Source organism: Schistocerca americana, chromosome 2 (genome assembly GCF_021461395.2).
Source record: "Schistocerca americana isolate TAMUIC-IGC-003095 chromosome 2, iqSchAmer2.1, whole genome shotgun sequence".
Lineage (NCBI taxonomy): Eukaryota > Metazoa > Arthropoda > Insecta > Orthoptera > Acrididae > Schistocerca > Schistocerca americana.
This window is the reverse complement of record NC_060120.1, coordinates 412,885,517-412,911,129: the sequence shown is the minus strand read 5'-3', so window position 1 is coordinate 412,911,129 and position 25,613 is coordinate 412,885,517. Positions and strand designations below refer to the sequence as shown.

General features: G+C 44.1%; 1 protein-coding gene across 1 annotated transcript in view; it reads right to left on the bottom strand.

The window, feature by feature from the left end:
- The window catches only part of LOC124595525 (macrophage mannose receptor 1-like), a 67,048-nt gene that overhangs the window by 18,025 nt on the left and 23,410 nt on the right, over nucleotides 1-25,613 (bottom strand). Inside the window, exons 2-4 of the mRNA XM_047134294.1 lie at nucleotides 23,425-23,583; nucleotides 13,024-13,054; nucleotides 4,962-5,213 (exon numbers count right to left, since the gene is read on the bottom strand). Coding sequence (XP_046990250.1) covers nucleotides 4,962-5,213; nucleotides 13,024-13,054; nucleotides 23,425-23,562 — 421 coding nt within the window. The 5' untranslated portion in view covers nucleotides 23,563-23,583. The remainder of the gene's footprint in view (nucleotides 1-4,961; nucleotides 5,214-13,023; nucleotides 13,055-23,424; nucleotides 23,584-25,613) is intronic.

Below are 25,613 nucleotides of genomic sequence, written 5' to 3'. Positions count from 1 at the left end.
CGAGATTCGTCACTGAACACAGGCGAGAGCATACATCAGCAGTCACTATTCCCAAGTTACGACACCACTCCCAACGCAGCCGTTTGTTTGATGGTGTTAACGCCAGGCTACGCATGGGACTTTATTTTTTTATATATACCCCGATGTTGCCAGTCTCCAACCAATGCTGCGGTATGATGCAGAATTTTACAGGTAGTTCACTGCGTGTTCCTGGTTCGTAGGCGCAAGTGTGATGGTGCACAATACAGCGATACTGCCTTCCGGTGGTGGAACACGATCGACCAGAATCTTGTCGAGGAGTATGGCTGCCGTCACCTCTCGATGCGGTTCAACATTAAATCACTCACACACCTCAAGTTCCCACAAATCCGGATACTGCGCTTTTCGACTGGAGGGCCAAACAGAGACCCACACTGACGCTACCTTCAGACTGTCTTCCGGTGCTGATAATGCTGTCTCCGACGCCTATGTGGAATCTCAGCGAGATTAAAAGTGATCGCTGGACATCTTTAGCTGTTCATACTCCTCATATACCCTGTCGGCCTAGTAACAGCATTAAAGAGAAACAACATTAATGCACTCAGGTAGCTGCACACCTTTCAGAGAGAACTGCAAATCTACTTATTTACACACTGGCCGATGGTGAGTAGTGGACGAAGTTACACTGGTCATGTCTTCTAGATGCTTCATTTTTTTTCAGGTAGAATTGTTAAGCTCAACACGTCAGACTTAAGACCACTGTAGAACACAAGGTGAGGCCCAAGTAATGTCAGAGTCTGTGCAGAAGTACAGCCAGTGCTTCTTTCTCCACGTCGTCGGATTTGGAGGCCGCTATTGGTGAAGCAGTGAAGTACTGAGTGAGACAGAAAGTTTACACGCCGAAGCTCCTTGATCAGTATAATTATGTGTGGATTTAAGTGAACTTTGTAGAGTCTTCAAGAAATTATATTCCTCCGATATTCTCGAACCAGTGGGAAGAAAGTTCCCAACAGACTGACCATGCCACATAATTTCTGAAGAATATCCTAGAAGGTATCGAGACGGTGGCTACATTAGTAAACAATGCGATGCATATGAATTGAGTAAGATGTTAGGAGTACATAATTTTCAGTTGTTATTGGGAAACGAATATCCTAAACTTAACAAAGCACCTTTTTTCAGCCATATTTTCAGAACTGACGTTTCTACTACGGACAGATTTGCGAATTCAGAAATTAATTCGTTGGCCTATGTTCAGTCAGTTTTTGAGAATCGTACGTACATGGAGAAATATTTCACAATATTCATTCTGTGGTAGGAATTATTTGTATTGTTGGTTCTAGAGCGTGTTCAATAAACTCTACAGAAAGCTTAACAACGGTGCCGGGATTAACACCTGTCACAGTATATCTATTATGTCCATTGTCGTTATCAGTACCGCTCGGCTTTCAAAAAAGAATCTGGAGCGATGGAATATTAGTTGTTGTCGCTAGCCAACAACGCTTTCAATAGAGCTGGGGACATTTATTACACATAGAAGGGTTTGAAATTCAGCCATGTCTATTTCAGTGGTACCAGCCAAGCATTTCTCTCGCATGATTATTAGAAAAACTGGAGCCTACATCTGGGAAGTCTTACTAGAATTTGAACCCAACTCCTCCCAAATGCGAAATGTTCAAATGTGGGGGAATTCTTAAGGGACAAACTGCTGAGGTCATCGGTCCCTACATGTACAAACTACTTAAACTAACTTATGCTAAAAACAACACACACACCCGCACCCGAGGGAAGGCTCGAACCTCTGGCAGGAGGGTCCGCGTAGTCCGTGACAAGCCGCCTCAAACCACGCGGCCACTCCGCGCTGCTCCCAAATACGAGTCCAATGACTTAACCACAACACTACCCCACACACGCAAGGAGAAGATGAAAGGACTATGTCTGTTAAAAAGAAAACATTGGCTACTGCCGGAAGTCGTGATAATCGAACCATGATATTATGACATGCAAAACGTGTGCGTCTAATGCCCCAGAGGAACAATTTGGAAACGCTATCTGATTCGTAACTTTACAGAAACAGTCTCTCTCTCTCTCTCTCTCTCTCTCTCACTCTCTCCACCCCACCCACCCACCCACCCACCCACACACACACACACACACACACACACACACTTTCATAAATTCAACGCGGAGGAAGAAACTGGTCTGCTCATATAGTACTTGCATACTCCACAGAGTGTATTGGTAAGTGAAGGCAATGGACTAGATTGAACGTGTGTCGGCATTCTTTTCACAGCATCCATCGGTGGCGAGGTGGCGGCAGGGCGTCCACTAAATGGTTCAAATGGCTCTGATCACTATGGGAATTAACTTCTGAGGTCATCAGTTCCCTAGAACTTAAAACTACTTAAACCTAACTAACCTAAGGACATCACACACATCCATGCCCGAGGTAGGATTCGAACCTGCGACCGTAGCGGTCGCGCGATTCCAGACTGTAGCGCCTAGAACCGCTCGGCCACACCGGCCGGAGGCGTCTACTAAAACTTGTAATCCTAGGTCTGGTACAGAAAAACGGTTGAATCATTCGGGTGTGCATCTAAATCCTAACTGACATTCACACGTATCATCGCAGTACTAACAGAGGCTACATAGGATAGCGTTTGGCAAACAGCAGTCAGCATAACAGCATGCGTCCACGTAGCTGCATCAGCGTTTGAAAATTAATTGCAAAGATACAGCGCTCATTATCATTGAATTATTCGATTGGAGTTCATTAACTGATTCTGACCGACTCCGCACTGCGTAGCGATCGTACAAGTTTCAACAAGATGGAGCCCTAGCCACACGACACCCACAAGAGGCTCAATACAAATAATGGTGACATAATTTCTAGTAACTCTGACAGACTTGGGATGATAAGCAATTATATTGTAACAACATAAGGAATCGACATTACAACCTCGCAGGGCGACTTAAACCAGCAGGTACATGATTTAGGTACACAACCATCAACAATAAAATCGTATTGCCATCCCAAAGTTCTTTAGTGGATGAAAACGATGCTGTACTTAAGGAGAGGACAATATCTTCGATTTTACTGTATGGTTCAAATGGTTCAAATGGCTCTGAGCACTATGGGACTTAACAGCTACGGTCATCAGTCCCCTAGAACTTAGAACTACTTAAACCTAACTAACCTAAGGACATCACACACATCCATGCCCAAGGCAGGATTCGAACCTGCGACCGTAGCAGTCGCACGGTTCCGGACTGCGCGCCTAGAACCGCGAGACCACCGCGGCCGGCCTTTACTGTATGACGTTATGAAAAAGCTTCATACCAGACTATAACCAGCTTCTATTCAATGAAGTATTTGCAACCTATGAGCTCCCATTTTATCTCGCGGAAGCACACAATTTGATTCCCACATGCGGAGTGACTGCGACTTAGCAATACTAATCTAACCTTGGTACTGAGTAACTACAGAGGTAAAATGAATGCTGCGTATTTATTTCTTGTCAATACTGGACCTAACAGGAAGCAACACTTGTTTTTTTCTGTCAAATACAGTCATAAGAGAACGAGAATAAAGAAAATAAGCACATACCCACTTGATAAACACACACAAAAAGAATAAAACCCTAAAAAAGATTCCACTGCAAAGACTACAGTTTCGTCTCATTGTCATCTTGCATAACACACTGTTTATGAAGCAACTGGCTCTCCCCTTAATTGGATACACTTCTGAATGCTTGCAGGCATAATCCTTACGAAATTGTCCAGGTAAGTCTGTAGGATATTGTCTCATTACTCCACAGCATCCTTTATAAAGCCCTTGGGTTGTACAAGATGACTGCAAACCGATTATTTTAGTATGACCCATGCATTCTCAGTAAAGTTGAGCTCTGGAGAATACGGAGTCCACTCCATCCGAATGATTTTGTGCTCCACTAGGAGACTGTTCAAAAGATTGTGACGATGGGGACATGCATTGAACTCAGTTAGGATGAACCCCTCTATTCACGCCAGTCATCATCTCGTGTATCCTGCGGCCATGCATGATTCCACAGAAAACATATCTGAACTATCTTCATAAGGATGGCGATCTACGACACAGGGTGTAAATGTTGTCCTCGTTGCCTCCATACATGAATATCAGTATTTTCAGGGTGGAGACTGATACGGGTCTCATCAGAAAAGAGAGTTGTATATCATTGCTGCCAATTCTACAGACCGTGGTTTCGTGCCCATGCGACAAGAGCTTGTCTCCAAGCCAGATTTAGAGGGGGAGCCTTGAGAAATGTTCCGGCATTCAATTCTTGCTCATGGAGCCTAGTTCGCACCCCTGTAGCTGTTTGGAACTGCTGCTGTTGACGTGTAGGATTGTGTTGTGTGGGGGGGGGGGGGGGGGATTCTGCTTGCTCATATACACAGATATCTGTCCAGCTTGCCCGTTCCTTTGGCTTCCGCGGTCACTGTTCCTGCCTCAAGGGAGGCAAATTGCAGACCTCCACGAAAGATGGCAAAGATCTGCTACTTGGTCGTAATGAAAATGTGGAGTTAACAACCATCATTCAAAGTTCAAAATGGTGCAAATGGCTCTGAGCACTATGGGACTTAACTTCTGAGGTCATCAGTCCCCTAGAACTTAGAACTACTTAAGCCTAACTAACCTAAGGACATCACACACAACCATGCGCGAGGCAGGATTCGAACATGCGACCGTAGCGGTCTCGCGGTTCCAGACTGTAGCGCCTAGAACCGCTCGGCCACACCGGCCAGCTCATTCAAAGTGTGGGATATTATTTTCACTTGTGTTATTAAGAACTAATATACGAATAATTTAAGGGTTCAATTTCAGATATGTATGTATACAAATAATCAGCAATCTGCACATTTCTTTCCACATTTGATGTAAATAGCGTTTGTTAACTCCACAGAAACAAAAATATACCGACTAAAATCGTATCCATGTTACTTACCATCCAGCCCAACGAATACTCCTTCGCTGGCTTGATCGGTGATTCCGAGGAAGGCGTACCATATGCCCTTCTCTTTGGGGAAGATCTGCTTCAGGCCGTCATAGGCGTAGCGGTCTGGTGGTACTGCCAGCTGAGCTCCCTCTTCCTCGCAGGTCATCTTGGCTTCCAGCCACTTCTTGTAAGTGCGGTGAAGTTTGATTAGAGCGTAGCCTGGTACATAATGGTAGCCTCGTGGTATGTCCGGCACCTCGGCTGCAACAACATAGGTCAAAAACACTGTGGATCTTATGTATTACAGCAAAAAGACGTTAAAAGATGGCCGAATTATTGTTCTACTGCATAGACAAACACGTGATTCTTGAGAACGTGTATTTAAGGTTTGAACGATTCAGCAACTCCTCTCGGTTTCCTTCTCATCTGCTAGAAAGGACTTCACAAACCCACATATGCTCTGTAATCTAGTTCTGAGACAGACTGGGCTTCTATTAAGAACTTTAAATTTTAAATGTGACTTTGTTATTGACGCTCCTACCTTATTTCTTTTAAAAGAGGGCCACAGAGGTGGGTTAATTAGAGTGATCTGATACTGCTTTTTGCCCTGCGGAAAATGAGTTTGTCATTAGACTCCACGTTCAGATAGACAAATGTATTAAACATTTTTTAATTGCGCAAACTGACGCTTCTGCACCGATTTGTAAAGAACCAGTCAATCGTCTTCAGAAACTCAAAGGCCGGAAAATTTTGCAGACACTATTTAATGTACCATGTGTCAACTAAGAACTTATCCCACTACCCTACTAGAAGGAAAAATATCACTATTTCGCCATCCCGGTGACATCAAGGTCATCAGAGCCTGATATTAAAATCTCTCGAACAGTAATGAGGACACAACACTACGGAAGTCACCTTATAGTCTGAGATACAGGGTACTTCGTGTACCACTTTCACTGCCCTCCTTCCCTGTTCCAGTCGCGTATAGTCTGCGAAAAGAAGGACGGCTGGTGAGCCACCCTGTGGGCTGTAATCTCTCTAATTATATATTCTTGGCCTTTTTGCTAGATATACGGAGAAGGAAGCAACATATTGGATGACTTCTAGGAACTTACGCTCTGGGAATTTTAACAGTACAGCTTATTGTGATGCAGAATTACTCTCTTGCAGAGCATGCCATTGCAGCTGACAGCATCTCCATGATGTTACTGCGCTTACCAAATGAACCTGTAACAAAATAGCTACTCTTCTTTGGACATTTTCTACTTCCTCTATCAGTCCTATCTAGCAAGGATCCCTGACTGTATTAATCGTTATACTTTACATTTGCTTTTTGTTGAGAGTGAATTGCTACTCCCTGCACCAAGCATCGACTCTCTGCAGTTCTTCCATCACTTCGCTACAGTTTTCTAGCGTCGCAATTTCTCTGTATGTAGCATCATCAGCGAGAAGCTTCATGGAACTACAAGGTCTTACATATAACGTGAAAAGTGATGGTCTTATTTCACTTACTTACGTCAGAAGACTTTTCTCTGTTGAGAATGACACACTGTCTTGGTATTATATTACGTACGCTTGATTTTGTTCATCAGGTGACAGTGCGGAACTTTATGGAACATCTTCCGTAAGCCAAGGAACACGGCATCTAGCATGGTGCCCGTATCTTCTACTTTCTGAGTGTCGTGGACGAACGAACAGAGTTGGGTTTCGGACGATCTGTTACGAATATCAATTCTGCTAGACATATTCACTAGAACACTTCAGAATTGTTCCGACAGAGCAGCGCCGAAGCCGGTTACGGTCAGGAGGCCATGCCTCAATGTTTGGCAGTGATAACAACCAACAGACTTACAGACAAGGCTACGTAACCGACAGCGTGCAAAACGTTGGGCAGATCCAGGGAGGAGGTTTCCAGATCCAGTCTAATACGATAATGAAAACGTACTGCATACGTGACTAGCCCGAGCTAGTCAGTCACAGATTGTTCTGGCAACATTCCTGTGGTTGTCTACGAGCTATATAAATAAGGGCACTTCACTGTGCAGGACAGAGTAGGGAAGAGCAGTATCCAGACGACAGTGTGTCTGTGTCACACGTCGCCGGATGTCGAACTTTGGCAGATTTGCTAGCTTCGAAACCCACGGTCGCTACCGGGGTACACTCAGAGCAGTTAATGAAAATCTGATGGGAAGTCAAGCTTAGTGGTAGTGTCGGAGGAGCCTTCCATGTTGGTCAACAAGGTACTTAGAAATTCTATCTAGCTTCCTCAAAATATCCTCACCGTGTTCCGTACTCTGCACCACTTGTAGCTTATCTCCAGCAGCCCCTCGGTGTTCTAAATGGGACCCACAGCTATTTCCAGTAATCATGAGATTCGGCTCATCATTCACAGTTTGATGGTGTGCTGCGACGATTATTGTCTTTGCTTCTCCTATAAAGGGACTGGGAGATCTTAACGCACGAATCCACTCTGCGACTGAAACACTGAACGTGCAGCCGTCTTAGTTAAACATCTTTATCATTCCTGCATTACCTCTTAACACTCTCCAGTCAAGTTGGAGATCACAAATCTTTGACATAGTTTGTAAAGTGTTGCACAGTATGACATTCTAATTTGGTTTCTCAGCAATATGTGGAACAAGCCGAAACAGTGTTTCCCCGGACGTGGATTCAGTCTTGGAAAATGACGATGTTATCTTGCTGCACAAAGTAGTAAGCATTCCGCTGGCGATTCTCTGCATCCACTTCACTCTGTTGGCTGATACACTGCGAGACTGATTAGAACACCGAAAAAATCCGAAGAAGATCTGCCGCCACAGTTCTCAAACTTCGACGCCCAGTGCGATGAGACTTATTTCGCGAACATAGGGCCTTTCAGGGAAAATATGTTGCATTACTTAATCAACGACTCTCGTGTGTCCTCCATAATGGAGGTCTGTGCCTCTGTCGTATGACAATGTGTTTCTACATCCCTTCTGCTCAAGTGATTTCTTAAACGCGAAATATAAAAAATCAACTCTCTTTTCATCGGCTTCTGTTGCCATACCAGACTGGTCAACTAGTGACTGGATAGAAGCTTTAGAACCAGTTAGCGATTTTACGTAGGACCAGAATTTTCTCCGTTTCTCAGAAAAGATCTTTTGCTATGATATGCAGGTGGAAGTATCAACCTGTAACAGACGCCCATATTTGTATCTTTCTCCTGTCATCATTGGTGCTTTTTTCATCTTTTTTATTTTTAATTTTTAATCGGGAATGCAACAGCCTCTGCTTCCTCATCTTTTACGGAAGTTTGCTAATTCACTTGCTCGGCACATACACTGTGCCTGGACGCTCAATTGCCGCAGGCAGAGCCTCCTTCACATCTCTGATGAGGCCTCCCAACAGACTTTCCGAATGCACTTTTGATTTATCTCCATCTCTGGACGCTATTCCCCTAAGGGACACCAGAATACCCCAAAGGTGGAGCACCCGGTAGCTAGTAAACAGCTTATCCCTGAGTGCTTGCTCGGACCACCCTCGGGAGCGTCCACCTGTCCACTCACTTGGTAAACGGGTGAGGCCAGACAGCCAACTACCACACTGACTCTCCACCTCAAATGGTTGAAATGGCTCTGAGCACTATGCGACTTAACTGCTGAAGTCATCAGTCCCCTAGAACTTAGAACTACTTAAACCTAACTAACCTAAGGACATCACACACATCCATGCCCGAGGCAGGATTCGAACCAGCGACTGTAGCAGTCGCTCGGCTCCAGACTGTAGCGCCAGAACCGCACGGCCACTTCGGCCGGCTCTCCACCTCAAGCCACGCGTTACCACCCTGCGGTGAGGGCGGATCCCCGCTTCGGTTACGATACAAAGTGCCAGACAGACGAGCCCGTAGTGAAACAAGCGACACCTGAAGAATCCCTTGGGTTGCGCCAGATTTTCATCCAACGCTACACTTCGTGACAGCAGCCTGCTGACAGCTGACTGCATCTGCAGCTTTTCTCGAACTGAGGCCAGATCCTCCAGTTTCCGCACAGAGCATACACACGTCCTTCCTATCTTACTATTGATAACTGGAGGTGGGCGCCCTACGGAGGCACCTGCGGATTACAGTCTATGTGTACGAAATGTTGGATGTAAAGATGAGAATTATACACTCCTGGAAATGGAAAAAAGAACACATTGACATCGGTGTGTCAGACTCACCATATTTGCTCCGGACACAGCGAGAGGGCTGTACAAGCAATGATCACACGCACGGCACAGCGGACACACCAGGAACCGCGGTGTTGGCCGTCGAATGGCGCTAGCTGCGCAGCATTTGTGCACCGCCGCCGTCAGTGTCAGCCAGTTTGCCGTGGCATACGGAGCTCCAACGCAGTCTTTAACACTGGTAGCATGCCGCGACAGCGTGGACGTGAACCGTATGTGCAGTTGACGGACTTTGAACGAGGGCGTATAGTGGGCATGCGGGAGGCCGGGTGGACGTACCGCCGAATTGCTCAACACGTGGGGCGTGAGGTCTCCACAGTACATCGATGTTGTCGCCAGTGGTCGGCGGAAGGTGCACGTGCCCGTCGACGTGGGACCGGACCGCAGCGACGCACGGATGCACGCCAAGACCGTAGGATCCTACGCAGTGCCGTAGGGGACCGCACCGCCACTTCCCAGCAAATTAGGGACACTGTTGCTCCTGGGGTATCGGCGAGGACCATTCGGAACCGTCTCCATGAAGCTGGGCTACGGTCCCGCACACCGTTAGGCCGTCTTCCGCTCACGCCCCAACATCGTGCAGCCCGCCTCCAGTGGTGTCGCGACAGGCGTGAATGGAGGGACGAATGGAGACGTGTCGTCTTCAGCGATGAGAGTCGCTTCTGCCTTGGTGCCAATGATGGTCATATGCGTGTTTGGCGCCGTGTAGGTGAGCGCCACAATCAGGACTGCATACGACCGAGGCACACAGGGCCAACACCCAGCATCATGGTGTGGGGAGCGATCTCCTACACTGGCCGTACACCACTGGTGATCGTCGAGGGGACACTGAATAGTGCACGGTACATCCAAACCGTCATCGAACCCATCGTTCTACCATTCCTAGACCGGCAAGGGAACTTGCTGTTCCAACAGGACAATGCACGTCCGCATGTATCCCGTGCCACCCAACGTGCTCTAGAAGGTGTAAGTCAACTACCCTGGCCAGCAAGATCTCCGGATCTGTCCCCCATTGAGCATGTTTGGGACTGGATGAAGCGTCGTCTCACGCGGTCTGCACGTCCAGCACGAACGCTGGTCCAACTGAGGCGCCAGGTGGAAATGGCATGGCAAGCCGTTCCACAGGACTACATCCAGCATCTCTAAGATCGTCTCCATGGGAGAATAGCAGCCTGCATTGCTGCGAAAGGTGGATATACACTGTACTAGTGCCGACATTGTGCATGCTCTGTTGCCTGTGTCTATGTGCCTGTGGTTCTGTCAGTGTGATCATGTGATGTATCTGACCCCAGGAATGTGTCAATAAAGTTTCCCCTTCCTGGGACAATGAATTCACGGTGTTCTTATTTCAATTTCCAGGAGTGTATTTAAGAGCTCAAGAGTTCGCAGTTTACTAAATATTATTGGGGCTGAAACATTTCGATTCGTATACTTGTCCTACACTGTCGTTAAGCATGAGGTCTCTCTTAGAATAAAGTTCCGAGAGTTTCGACGTACAGTGCAGTTTTCCTGCTGCGTGAAAACTCAGTATTTCAGAGAGATGGTGTTAGTAACAGAAAGCTTCATGTATAATTGTTATCAGCACTCTGATGTCCCAGTGCTAAAGGGCGCTGTAAATTTCGCAAAACAACGGAAAATGATACCGTACATTAGAAATGCAATGTTCTGAAACAACGTATGAGAAAATATTTTGCCTATTACACACAGTGATAGACGCAGATTCGCGTTACATTATGTTAGTCGATAATCTGTAGTTATTTTCTTTACCTTGGTATTATTAAAGTTAGCTGGCAGGATGTTTTATGACAAAATGTTTTAGTCTCAGACTGTGCTGAAAAAGGTTAAGAATAATACTCACGTGACCACTCACATAAATATTGCAGTGCCCCGAAAATGATGCGGTATACAGGGTGGTCCATTGATCGTAACCGGGCCATATATCTCTGGAAATAAGCGTCAAACGAAAAAACTACAAAGAACGAAACTTGTCTAGCTTGAAGGGGGAAACCAGGTGGCGCTATGGTTGGCCCGCTACATGGCGCTGCCATAGGTCAAACGGATATCAACTGCGTTTTTTTTTTAAATAGGAACCCCCATTTTTATTACATATTTGTGTAGTAGGTAAAGAAATATGGATGTTTTATTTGGACCACTTTTTTCGATTTTTGTGATAGATGGCTCTGTAATAGTCACTAACATATGGATCAAAATTATAGAGGAACAGTTGGTAACAGGTAGATTTTTTAAATTAAATTACAGAACGTAAGTACGTTTGATCATTTTATTTCGGTTGTTTCAATGTGATACATGTACAATTATGAACTTATCATTTTTGAGAACGCATGCTGTTACAGCGTGATTACCTGTAAATACCACATTAATGCAATAAATGCACAAAATGATGCCCGTCAACCTCAATGCGTTTGGAAAAATGTGTAACGACATTCCTCTCAACAGCGAGTAGTTCGCCTTCCGTAATATTCGCACATGCATTGACAAACAATGCGCTGACGCATGTTGTTAGGCGTTGTTGGTGGATCACGATAGCAAATATCCTTCAACTTACCCCACAGAAAGAAATCCGGGGACATCAGATCCGGTGAACGTGCGGGCCATGGTATGGAGTTTCGACGACCAATCCACCTGTGACGAAATATGCTATTCAATACTGCTTCAACCGCACGCGATCTATGTGCCGGACATCCATCATGTTGGAAATACACCGTCATTCTCTCATGCAGTGAAACATCTTGTAGCAACATCGGTAGAACATTACGTAGGAAATCAGCATGCATTGCACCATTTAGAATGCCATCGATAAAGTGGGGGCCAATTATCCTTCCTCCCATAATGCTGCACCATACATTAACCCGCCAAGGTCGCTGATGTTCCACTTGTCGCAGCCATCGTGGATTTTCCGTTGCCCAGTAGTGCATATTATGACGGGTACGTTACCACTGTTGGTGAATGAGCTTCGTCGCTAAATAGAACGCGTGCAAAAATCTGTCATCGTCCCGTAATTTCTCTTGTGCACAGTGGCAGTTTTGTACACGACGTTCAAAGTTGCCGCCATCTAATTCCTGGTGCATAGAAATATGGTACGGTTGCAATCGATGTTGATGTAGCATTCTCAACACCGACGTTTTTGAGATTCCCGATTTTCGCACGATTTGTCTGCTACTGATGTGCGGATTAGCCGCGGCAGCAGCTAAAACACCTACTTGGTCATCGTCATTTGTTGCAGGTCGTGGTTGACGTTTCACATGTGGCTGAACACTTCCTGTTTCTTTAAATTTCGTAACTATCTGGCGAACAGTCCGGACACTTGGATGATGTCGTCCAGGATACCGAGCAGTGTGCATAGTACACGCCCATTGGTTATTTTAATTACAGTAGCCATACATCAACACGATATCGACCTTTTCCACAGTTGATAAAGGGTTCATCTTAACACGGGTAATGTATCACGAAGCAAATACCGTCCGCTCTGGCGGAATGTTACGTGATGCCACGTACTTACACGTTTGTGACTATTACAGCGCCATCTATCACAAAGCGAAAAAAGTGGTCCAAGTAAATCATTCATATTTCTTTACGTACTACACGAATATGTAATAGAAATAGGGTTTCCTATTTTTTAAAAAGACAGTTGATATCCGTTTGACCTATGGCAGCGCCATCTAGCGGGCCAACCATAGTGCCATCTGGTTTCCCCTTAAAGCTAGACGAGTTTCGTTGTTTGTAGTTTTTTCGTTTGATGCTTATTTCGTGAGCTATTTGGCCTGGTCAATGTCAATGGACCACCCTCTATAGTAGCTATAGTCGTGCGTAACACTTATTATACTTATTGGTTCTATGAAGTACTCACCTTTCTCGCAAGAAATCCCAGCGCCACCACCCTGCAAAATTACAAATAGACATTGACACAGTTCATTTTAAACTAAATAGGTTTATATAGCGATGTCCAGTAAACATTGGATGTTTTAAATCTATATCATTCTACATTACTATCTATGGATCAAAATAAACTGAAGAACCTCAAGAACAAAATTACTCAAAATAACATATCCACGAAAGCAGATGGAAGTAGTACTTTGTTTATCATGGACAAAAGTGATTATGCTGAGAAAGTGAATCAACTCATCACACTGAATTTCTGCCATAGCCTCACCAAAGATTCCACCAAACCTTTAACGGAGAAAGTATAAACTTAACCAAGACCAGGTCCTGATTCTAAGTAGGCCTCTTTGATCTACATGAACCCAGTAACTCCTAAATATTGTGGACTCCCTAAACTGCACAATAAAGGCCAATGTTTACGACCTCTTGTGCCAAACTACGCCTCACCAAACCACAAAATTAAGAAATAATTACATTTCCTTATCAAATCCAAGACAAAATTTGTATCTAAGCTTGGAGTTGTAAATTCAATGGACCTCGTTAAGAAAATTAAAGGCAAAAAGTTACTACATGATGAAGCTCTCAGTGATATCGAATAATGGTACTGATATATGACGTACTGTGTCTGTGGACTGGCGCCAAAAGACAACTGAACACGTTCCTAGAACATCAAAGCGCAAAACACAACAACCATGGAAATTGGTGAAAAATCCGTCAACTTCTTAGACCTCAACATAAATAGAACAACAGTCACACAAATTTTCAAAATTTACAGAAAATCTACCACAGTAGGCACAGTAATACTCTCCTGTTTACAATATATGTTTACAATTGTTGGACGCTTGGTAAAACTTCCATTCTCTCCTGTAATTAACGGAAATTTGTGATTCATCTGCTCCAAGGCAAAAATAAAATTTTATTCCACTATTAGAAAAGGTATCTGGGTATAAACTGTACAGAAAAAAGTGTGGTTTATTCAAGTGAAGGAATTAAGATTCAGAGATGAAGTTGTTATATGTGGGTGGAGGGAAATGAATTCGGCTGCATCGTGTCGAGCAGGAACCAACACGACATCTGCCTTAAGCGATTCAGGGTAACCACAGAAAACCTAAACGTGGATGGAGACTCTGGAATTTTAACGCCTTTCCTCCAGAATGCGAGTGCAGTGACAACGGTGATGCCATCAGACTCATTGGATGGAAGTGGTTTTCTACAATGGAGCTCTGCAACATCCATGTACTAATTTATATTTATTTGACAATCCCTATTTCTAGCGCTATATTTTAATTTTGACAAATGGACTTATGCCGACATTTGTAAAAACGGCGATGATACATCTGTCCATACTAATGTAAAATTGCCACCTTCTGAAGAAGACAAATTTAAATTTGTTGAAACCTAGGTAAAGAATTCTTTATCCATTGCAACTGGTCGGCTGTTAATAATTTTTAATACGTGGAACCGTTGCTGTTGTGCAGCTATGTTTAAAATACAATGGAATAAAGTAAAAACATGATAGTCATTTATTTCAGATACAGTGGTGTATGAAGTAGTTAGCTTTAGCATATTAAATGAATTAAATTTAATCCCGCCATTTTTAAGTATAAATTTACATGTGAGCAAATTTTGAATCCTTCAGTGGCACTAGAAATAACAGCAGAACTAATCGGTCTGATGATAGATGCTGGGAGACAGTGCAGAGGTATTTTGAAACGAGAATACGGTTGGCTGAATCAAAGATTCAAACATGTAATAGATACTTCACTTACGATTCTGTCCAAATCTGGTAAAACTGCTTGTAATATTATAGACATGGTACCAACAGATTCATCAAAATTCTCTAATCTAGTTTTACAATCTCAAGTGGATATAGATCTTGCCACTTAATCTGTTCATAAAATACATGGCATTTGAAAAAGAACTCCCTAGTCTTAAGTAAAAATATAATGGGGAAATAAATGAAAAATTACATCAACGAGTACATATTATGAAAGATAATTCCGTCAAGTTTTGTTTAATGTTAGTAGACGTCAACGTGGGATCTATTTGTTGCCCCTAACATGTCGAGAGGATATTCCACTTTTCGCCATATATTCACCAACATATCAAGTGTAGCTGCCCCAACCGCCACGACGATTCTTTCCCGTAAATGACTGATGTCTCTGATATTTTCACTGAACACAATATTTTTTATGTGTCCCCAAACGAAAAAGTCCAGTGGGGTTAAGTCTGGGCTTCGTGGTGGCCAGCCCTGCCTATCCACTTTCCTGGAAAGCCTGTGTCAAGAGCCGCACGCGCATAGTTTAATGAGGTGGAAAAACACAAGCCCCTTTCTCCGCCTCAATATCGTCCATTTGAGGAAAGACGTACTCCGTCAACATGTCACAGTAAGCTTCCCCGTTTGTTGTTTTTCCTACAAAAATGAAAGGACCAATCACACGTTCTTCCATCAAATTGTACGAGACATTAACCTCGGAAGAGTCACGTTGATATTGAATAACTTCACGTGGATGCTTTGCCCTCCAATTCTGCAGTTATGACTATTAACTGTTCCACTGACATGAAATGTAGCCTCATCAGAAAAGAGAATCTTTTTTAAAAAAATTGACACCATCATCAATTCTGTGTAGAAAGTCAACAGCAAACTCATACCCTTCGATTTTACCATTAGGTTTTATTTCATTTAACAGTTGTAGTTTGTAGGCACAGAACTTATGTCTTTTACGCTCAACATCATACACAGTACCCTTAGGCATTCATAATTGTAGACTACGTCTGGCAATGAATTCTTCGGGGTCCGAACATACGAAACACGAATCTGTTCAACAGTATCTTCAGACGTTCTCGGTCTGTCTGGTAATTTTGCTTTTAAAACGCTACCAGTTTCCTCGAAAGGCTTTAGCCAATGACGGATAGTTTTTGCTGTAGGTGGTTCACCACCATACTACTACTACTACTACTACAAATGTCCGACTGAACAGGCCTTGGAAGACCCAACGGTACCGACCGGCCGCCGTTCCATCCTCACCGCACTGGATGCGGATATGGAGGTGCATGTGGTCAGCACACCGCTCTCCTGGCCATTTGTCAGTTTACGAAACGTGTATATGAACATGACAAACTGCAGGTACAAATGAACCTTTAACTATTAATACTTAAGCTATCGACTGCGTTTCTGAATAAGAATTTAAAAGTGGTACAGAATCTGCCTTGTGCAACGGAATTTACTGGATTAGAGTCATGACATGTTGTCGTGTGTCAGTGTCTTCTAAGGTCATCAGTCCCCTAGAACTTAGAACTACTTAAACCTAACTAACCTAAGGACATCACACACATCCATGCCCGAGACAGGATTCGAACCTGCGACCGTAGCGGTCGCGCGGTTCCAGACTGTAGCGCCTAGAGCCGCTCGGCCACTCCGGCCGGCCAATGATAATGACAATGACATAGGAACCAACAATGGCTGAGTGCCAGATTAACAAATGATTTCAATTTCAAAGTTACACTAACATTTAATAACCACAGCATATTGATTAATTAGATGTGGAGATTTATTATTATTATTTGGAGGATAAAGAGGCATCTTTAACTGACAAGCAAAACATGGGACTAACAATCACGAGCCTAGTCTTGCACAATTGTGCTTTACGCTATGCTAGCGAATTTTACCTTGAATTTCATCTTCATGCGTAGTTAGTTCTTCTAAATCTCTCCTTAAATCAGGCCTTGAGTGTGGTAAGATCTGCCATCACCGACGTGAGGACAGCGTAACACGTCCTTTGTCTCCGAGCTCTCGACCGACACTACACCTTCCACTCTCGCAGACAGACCTCGTCTCACAACAATGCTTAGAATCGCACTCCCATGTTTCACCCTCGGATTGTTACTATCGATATCTGTGTGCTTATTTATTTCGAATTTTACACAATGCGAAGAATATCGTTAAGTTGGCTATATTATTTTCAATATAATGGAGAGTTCTGACACACTCCTTACGCCTTTCAGAAGGATCATGACGGTGTGTCCTGCAAAAGTGCACTGAACCATATTCATCTAACAGTCACAGACACGTGAATGAGGCTCAAATTAGCTCAGAGAGGTAGGATAGACATCAAATGTCAACAGTCGAATTCAACCACCCCCGCCGTGACTACCCTGTTGTATATCTACCTACCAAACATGTTTTCAAACGGCTGTAGCAGGGAAACGGTACGTTTACAAACACACTTTCCTATCAAAATACACAGCTGGCCATTAAAATTGCTACACCACGAAGACGACGTGCTACAGACGCGAAATTTAATCGACTGGAAGAAGATGCTGTGATACGCCAATGATCAGCTTTTCAGAGCATTCGCCCGCATCTCGTGGTCGTGCGGTAGCGTTCTCGCTTCCCACGCCCGGGTTCCCGGGTTCGATTCCCGGCGGGGTCAGGGATTTTCTCTGCCTCGTGATGGCTGGGTGTTGTGTGTTGTCCTTAGGTTAGTTAGGTTTAAGTAGTTCTAAGTTCTAGGGGACTGATGACCGTAGCAGTTAAGTCCCATAGTGCTCAGAGCCATTTGAACCATTTTTTTTCAGAGCATTCACACAAGGTTGGCGTCGGTGGCGACACATACACAAACAGCAGTTGACCGGCGTTGCCTGGTGAAACGTTGTGATGCCTCGTGTAAGGAGGAGAAATGCGTACCATCACGTTTCCAACATTGATAAAGATCGGATTGTAGCCTATCGCGATTGCGGTTTATCGTATCGCGACATTGCTGCTCGCTTTGGTCGAGATACAATGACTGTTAGCAGAATATGGAATCTGTGGAATCGGGAGGGTAATACGGTACGCCGTGCTGGATCCCAACGGCATCGTGTCACTAGCAGTCGAGAAGACAGGCATCTTATCCGCATGGCTGTAACGGATCGTGCAGCCACGTCTCTATCCCTGAGTTGACAGATGGCGACGTTTGCAAGACAACAACCATCTGCACGAACAGTTCGACGACGTTTGCAGCAGCATGGGCTATCAGCTCGGAGACCATGGCTGCGGTTACCCTTGACGCAGCATCACAGACAGGAGCGCCTGTGATTGTGTACTCGACGACGAACCTGGGTGCACGAATGGCAAAAAGTCATTTTTTCGGATGAATACACGTTCTGTTTACAGCATCATGATGGTCGCATCCGTGTTTGGCGACATCTCGGTGAACGCACAATGGAAGCGTTTATTCGTCATCGCCTTACTGGCGTATCACCCGGCGTGATGGGATGGGGTGCCAAAGGTAACACGTCTCGGTCACCTCCTGTTCGCATTGACGGCACTTTGAACAGTGGACGCTACATCTCCGATATGTTACGACCCGTGGCTCTACCCTTCATTCGATTCCTGCAAAACCTACATTTCAGCAGAATAATGCACGACCGCATGTTGCAGGTCCTGTACGGGCCTTTCTGGATATAGAAAATGTTCGACTGCTGCCCTGGCCAGCACATTTTCCAAATCTCTCACCAATTGAAAACGTCTGGTCGATGGTGGCCGAGCAACTGGCTCGTCACAATACGCCAGTCACTGCTCTTGATGAACTGTGGTATCGTGTTGAAGCTGCATTGACAGCTGTTCCTGTACACGCCATCCAAGCTCTGTTTGGCTCAATGCCCAGGCGTATCAAGGCCGTTATTACGGCAAGAGGTGGTTGTTCTGGGAACTGATTTCTCAGGATCTATGCACCCAAATTGCGTGAAATTGTAATCAAACGACAGTTCTAGTATATTATATTTGTCCATTGAATACCCGTTTATCATCTGTATTTCTTCTTGGTGTAGCAATTTTAATGGCCAGTAGTGTATTATGTATTCACTCCCCTATAAAAGTCCTAGACGTTTATAGCAGAAATTTCCGCACGTCGTTAACGCAAAATGAGATGTGAAAAACTGCATCCAAACATATTTGATTCAACAACCTTCTTTTCCAAATTTATTATTCGCGATGCTCAACAAAGAACTTAATCTGACTTATCTCAGCCGTGGCGCTCGGTTGGAGGTATCGCTCGCCTGCTTCTTCGCGATTTTTGGCAGAATTCAGCTGGGAAGGAGTGAGCTGTAGCTCGGGAGGATCGAAAGGTACGAGAAGTGGCGAAGCAAGTGAGCCAGCTTGCAGACAGAGGGAGCTCCGCGCTGTGGGTGGAAGTCCTCTCTGGAGCGTCAAGCACGGAAGGAGGCCGCGTGCGCCGAGCCGGGCGGACGCGCTGTGCTGCTGTCGGTCAGGTGCGACCTCTGGGTTGGCATGTGTTGCGTTTGTAAGCCGATATCACCGCTGTACAGGAGGGAAGACCGGCAGCCTACACGTTCTGCCTTTCCATCGTAGACTTCCCCGGATCACAAGTGGCCAATTCCGGCTTCTGAATCAGGAGAGGTGCTTGTCTGATAAGGGCCTGTTTTGTGTTTGTAAAAGAGGACTTCCGGATACTCCTTTTGAAGTCCTAGTTGAAATCGAGGACATTGATTTACTTACTGACGTCGTAAGCCTGCCCTTGATACGGGAAATCTTTTCGAGGCCGGACTCCATTTTTATGGTGGAAACGCTATATGATCGTACTGTTAGGGTGCTTCCAATCTCTGTATAACGCTGTTATTCTATCGCTTATCCTTGTGACTTAATTAAAGACTGTGTGTCCAATCACAGTGTTACCGGAAAACCGTGCTCCACACGTGTCCATCTCTCATTTGTCTGTACATCTGTGGCCACTACAACCACGCCTCTGAGACTACCATGCGTTTCGTCATTGTGCAACGAGGCTTACTATCAACCACGTCGATGCAAGAATGATTCACATGCTTCCTTGAACCGGTGAGCACTCAGGGAAGCCAGAAAACATCAATTTACACTGATATATAGCCATATTTACAGAACTGCATGTATCTCGCTGTGACAGTGTTTGGTGAACACCTGCCCTTTGCAGGCAGTACTCTTTTTACAGTTGGTGTTTGATCAGTGATTTATTTATCGTTTTCACACAAGAACGTAAGTAAAGGAAGCTTTTAAGATACTGCTTGTAGTAGAAAAAATCATGATTAGTTTTCTGCAGAGTACTCAATATTATTGCTCGTTAGTTACAAAGCTCCTAAGGTACCTGAAAGATGAGAGTTACAGTAATTGTTCTAAAGCTATGATAAGAAGTACGATACCATTTCTAGGAGAATCTTAAATTTATACACATAGGAATTCAGTACGAATGCCTCGCCGATATGGTTGCACTATCGCTCGGAGGATGGCACTCACGTATCGTACAGCCGTTACGGCGCCTTCCATGACCACCAGCGGCGTTCGTCGGGCCCACATAATGCCACCCTTAAACAGCAGGGAACCTCCAACTTGCTATACTCGCTGAACAGTGTGTCTAAGGCGTTCAGCCTGACCGGTTAGCCTCCAAACACGTCTACGACGATTTTCTGGTTGAAGGCATATGCGACACTCATCGGTGAAGAGAACGTGATACCTATCCTGAGCGGTCCATTCGGCATGTTGTTGGGCCCATCTGTACCGGGCTGCATGGTGTCGTGGTAGCAAAGATGCACCTCGCCATGGACGTTGGGTGTGAAGTTGCGCATCATGCAGCATACTGAGCACAGTTTGAGTCGTAACACGACGTCCCGTGGCTGCATGATAAGCATCATCCAACATGGTGGCTTTGCTGTCAGGGTTCCTCCTAGACATAATCCGTAGGTAGCGGTCATCCACTGTAGTAGTAGCCCTTGGGCGGCCTGAAAGAGGCATGTCATCGACAGTTCCTGCATCTCTGTATCTCCTCCATGTCCGAACGACATCGCTTTGGTTCACTCATAGACGCCTGGCCCCTTCCTTTGTTGAGAGCCCTTCCTGGCACAAAGTAACAATGTGGACGCTATCGAACAGCGGTATTGACCATCTAGGCGTGGCTGAAGTACAGACAACACGAGCCGTGTACCTCCTTCCTGGTGCAGTGAGTGAAAGTGATCGGTTGTCGGTCCCCCTTCATCTAATAAGCGCTGCTCATGCATGGTTGTTTATATCTTTGATGGGTCGACAGTGACAGAAATATAATCTCCGAGGAATAGCTGACTGACTGTGATACTCCACAGTGTCTTCAACCCATAGGAGGCTCCAGTTAGAGCGACAAAGAAGAAACGTCTGCAGTTCACGTCTTTTTAGGTGATGCTTCAGAACCCTTGAACACTTGTGAAATTCTTTGAGAGAGCCAACAATACAACGCCTCTTAAGTTATGAGTCTGTACACTAAAGAAAATAATTTGTGTCAAAAAATAGCTCAGTCCAGAACAGAATTTAGTAGTCCTGCAACTTGTAGACAGCGCAGAAGAAAGTATCATTAAACCATCAGTGACGGATACCAGCCCGACATTTTCAACCCTCGACAGCGTTAGATATCTGTTTCACTCCTAAAGGCAAGGGTTCCAATTAAACTGCACCAAATTCATGCTAACGGTTTTTAATGATTAGTTTTTTCTTAAGATTCGCAACTCAGTGCTGGTTATTTTACTTCGTAACTGGCGTTTAAAAAAATTAGTTATATATATTAATCTTTTCTAAAACTTTGACCCTTCAACTAATTTGACAGAGTAGTACCGTACCCGACTTTTAATTAAATTTCGTTTTTACAGGAAAGTAATACAGAGTGTAAGTCACGTAACACCCATTTTATTTCCCGAACGGTGGTAATTTGGTGAGGAGTGCGTAATTTTTTGTATGGACAATGCTCTGAACTCTGGTATCAACCTAAATATTACAATAAGTATGCTTTTTTAAAATGGAACCTGGGACCGTAGCGGGCACTTGGCTCCAGACTGTAGGGCCTAGAACCGCACGGCACTCCGACCGGCAGTTCTGCAGTGCAAACAGGTAAACAGTCAAAAGGCTTCATACAACAACGTACACTCCCATGAGCGTTTTAACATCACAATAGCCGATTTCGCGCTATTAGATTTTCAGCTTCAGAATATTTCTCGGATTCTTCTACGAAAAGTTCCAACTTCAAAACTAATACGCATTATACCACCGTACACGCTATTTCAAGCGCTTTTGGATGCCGTTAAAATTATATGATTCTATTTAAAACTTTGTTCTTACTTTAATATACTTATCGATACTAAAGATAAGATCCTTTCTTGCATATCAAAATATGTTCCTCCTAGCGTACTATTATTTGCCTAAAACCTCGCTGCAATATCTGGAGCCGTTCACGATATAAAACGGGTGACTCACACTGCATACTTCTAATTTTTTTATACTGTTTTCTCTACTATTCTGATTAATAACCAACAATTACTTGCTTTGGAGGTTAAAACTATACGCTTTGCTTATATTCCTTTTAATAAAATCAGGTTTTTAAAAATGAATTTGATAATCCTGCATGTATGATAATCCTTCGTTGACAATCTCCGAGCGTCACGATTTTAGTTAGGAGTAGAAACTATAAATCCCCCTAGCCGAATATAGATGTATGACCCGATATGTATATCCCTGAACATGTGAGATTGTCAGTTTTTGATATCTATGGACATACTTTGAAAGGTGGCTACACTGAGTCACAGCGCTAGAGATCGCGCCAAAGGGTTTTATTCCGCCGCCTCCACTGGCAGTGCAGTGGTGGTTAGTGCTTTGCTGAGAGGATGTCGATAGCTGTACTAGTTGAGGCCATGTCGCGTGCAGTTGTTTTGATGGGCTAGACAGCAGATGTTGTTCGAATGGAGATGTTGTAATGAACAGAGTGTATTTTTAGTCAATATATATGAAGGTAAAAAACATTTTTTTATTTTATTTTAAATTTCCTAACTAACAATCCCTCTTGGTCACAGGTTCAGTCAACAAAGCATCTGGCTTGTGTTCATGTATTAGACTGTAATTCGGGTTTCTATGTGCAATTATAGTATTTCAGTTTTATTTAATTAATTCAGTGTAAATGGTATTTAAAATATCTTGTCTAATTGAGGAAGAACCGTGCCAGATGTGTACGTTGAATCACACTTCCACACACAGAACAGTTACACTTGTGCTTTGTTGTTCCGTAGTTTTTGTTTCGTAGCTTTTATAGTTGCTGGGGACTTAATTAATTTTGGTAACGGAAATTTCCTTTCATTCTTTGTTGTTATTCTATGGAGTCAGATTGCGTACTAATACTAGTCAGGGCCAACCGGTTACGAGACTTCGTTGCCGGACATACAGCGACTAAAATTAAAAATTATTTGCATTCTAAATAATTAAGCCCCCATGCAACTTGTAATATTTCAAACGATAAACGTGAGCGCGTGCAGTACATAATTGATGCATGAGCTCTTCACCTACTTACTGTTATCTATGAGGAAATAGCTGTACTGTACGGTACAGTACCTGCTCCCTGGTGCAGTGGAGGACGTACTTCCAGTCCTGGTGGTGGTTCACTCGGCAGCCGCAGAACAGGTCCACGGCGGCCAGGTCACCCGTCACTGCAGCTGCCGCCAGCAACACATAAAGCGCCACCAGCTGCATCTCACCCACTAATTCCTGCCGCTGCAACAGCACACGTACTCTTTATCATCTCATCTGTAATTTTACTAAACTAACAGCCAAAACCATCAACGAGTGCAAAACGCTTATTTTATTTACCTATTTAAGTTACAGCACACGGTACAGGACGAACTCATGTCGTATTTGTTTATATTTATAATGGGATCTAGTACCAGGAGGAAGGGAAGAGGAGCAGCCAAAGGCGCTATTGTATTGATTCGTAGACTACATACATCAAATTCTCCTCAAGATTAGGATCGTTTTATTTTTTTTATTCTTATAGATCCAAGTCGCTTGCGTATCAGTTGCAATCAGAGTGTGAAGAGTGCCAAAGATGTTGCTGCCATAGGGGCAAGGCAAATATCAGTGGAAGTAAACCTGCAGTCAGGAAACCGAGCGTCCTATTTCCCATTTGCCTTAAAAGCAAACAATTCTGTTGGGAATTTTTCTACATTTGTGGACTCAAACCTTTCTATTACGTCTGATATGACATCAAGTGCTCGTTACCATGTCAACTTGATCCACTTGCACTTCAAAAATACATCACGAACGCTGATAAAAATAGTTCTCCTGCTCTCTTAGGGCAATAATCTGTCGGTGTTCATTATACTTGGTTCCATATGAAATACAATATGATGCCTTATAATCCATCTTCATTCACTGTCAACCACTGGGTGGTATGTGCTACCCGCATTTTACTCTCTGAACTGTCGTTTAATATTATGTTCACCTCTAGCCACGTTGGATACATTTTTCAGGTTCTGTGCTCTTCCCGACATATGTCTCTAACAGGGCTTCATCTCTCAGCACGTAAGTGCAGTACGTTTCTTAGTCCCCAAAGGTAATTGCAATAATTTTCCCTATCTTAAAATATGGTGTGCACTTGGAAAGCCACTTAATGATTGCTGTAATAGATGTTGCGTATTTCTTTGGATTCAACATTTTGATACTATGGCATTTTATTGTCTGGAAGTTTCTTCAGATACAGACTGATTACTTACGAATCCTTAACAACGTGTAGTTTTAAGAGAAATCCAATGTAATCAGTGACTAATTACACAGCATTTACCTTTTTACCCATTACTTAGAATTAACTCACAACATGTAATAATATTTCTTGCAAGTGAAAGAGTACTTCTGTATTCCTCTGCTTACAGGTGAGTCAGTTGCTATTACTCGTAAATTCACCTCCGGAAGCATTTCTTCTTGGATACATTGTAGCTTTCGCCATTCCATTAGTAAATTTTAACTCTATCCACTACTACTTTCGTATCATTTCCAGATATTAGACTAATGTCTGGAAGGTATAATAGAAAAAATATTTCGTAAATTACAGTAGTCGGATAGTGGGGTCCTCGATTCAATTTTGATATCAAATTGATATGCAAATTAATTAAATTGATCAATTCATCACCCCCGCCCCGGCCACTCCTGCCCCTGTCCCTGGATGACATCACTTGTTTTCTCAGCTGCACCTGTGCCCCAGCCCCCTCATCCCTTCTTCCCCCTCCCCAACCTACCTAACTGTTGGGAATTTCGAATTTTGGCGGGAATTTCTTTGTCCGAGGGCTGTGCTGACACCCCACCCCACCCCTAACCCAGGAATTGATGGAAAATTAAAAATGGCGATGCCCTTCCAGGACTCGAACCCTGGCCCTCCTGGGCAGAAATCCCATGTGCACCCCCTTACCACAAGTATACCGCCAGAGGTGCTTGGAATGGATGGGAAATTAATAATTGACGGTGCCCTTTCTGGGACACGAAGCCTGGTGCTCCAGATGAGGGAGCGGAAGGTTGGTCCGGAAACTGACGCAAAGATCGATCCTAATTACATAATTAATCACAAAGATTGGGCCTAATTACACAACTATATGCATAGCGCTACTCAAGGACGGCATAAAAGCGCAGTACACCACAAAAACCTACAATACCATACAACTGGTGTTATCCTGCTGGGAAAAAAATTTCGCAATGCCACCTGAAACTAACGACAGACACACTCAAACTCTACCACACCTACAAGCCGGTGGGAA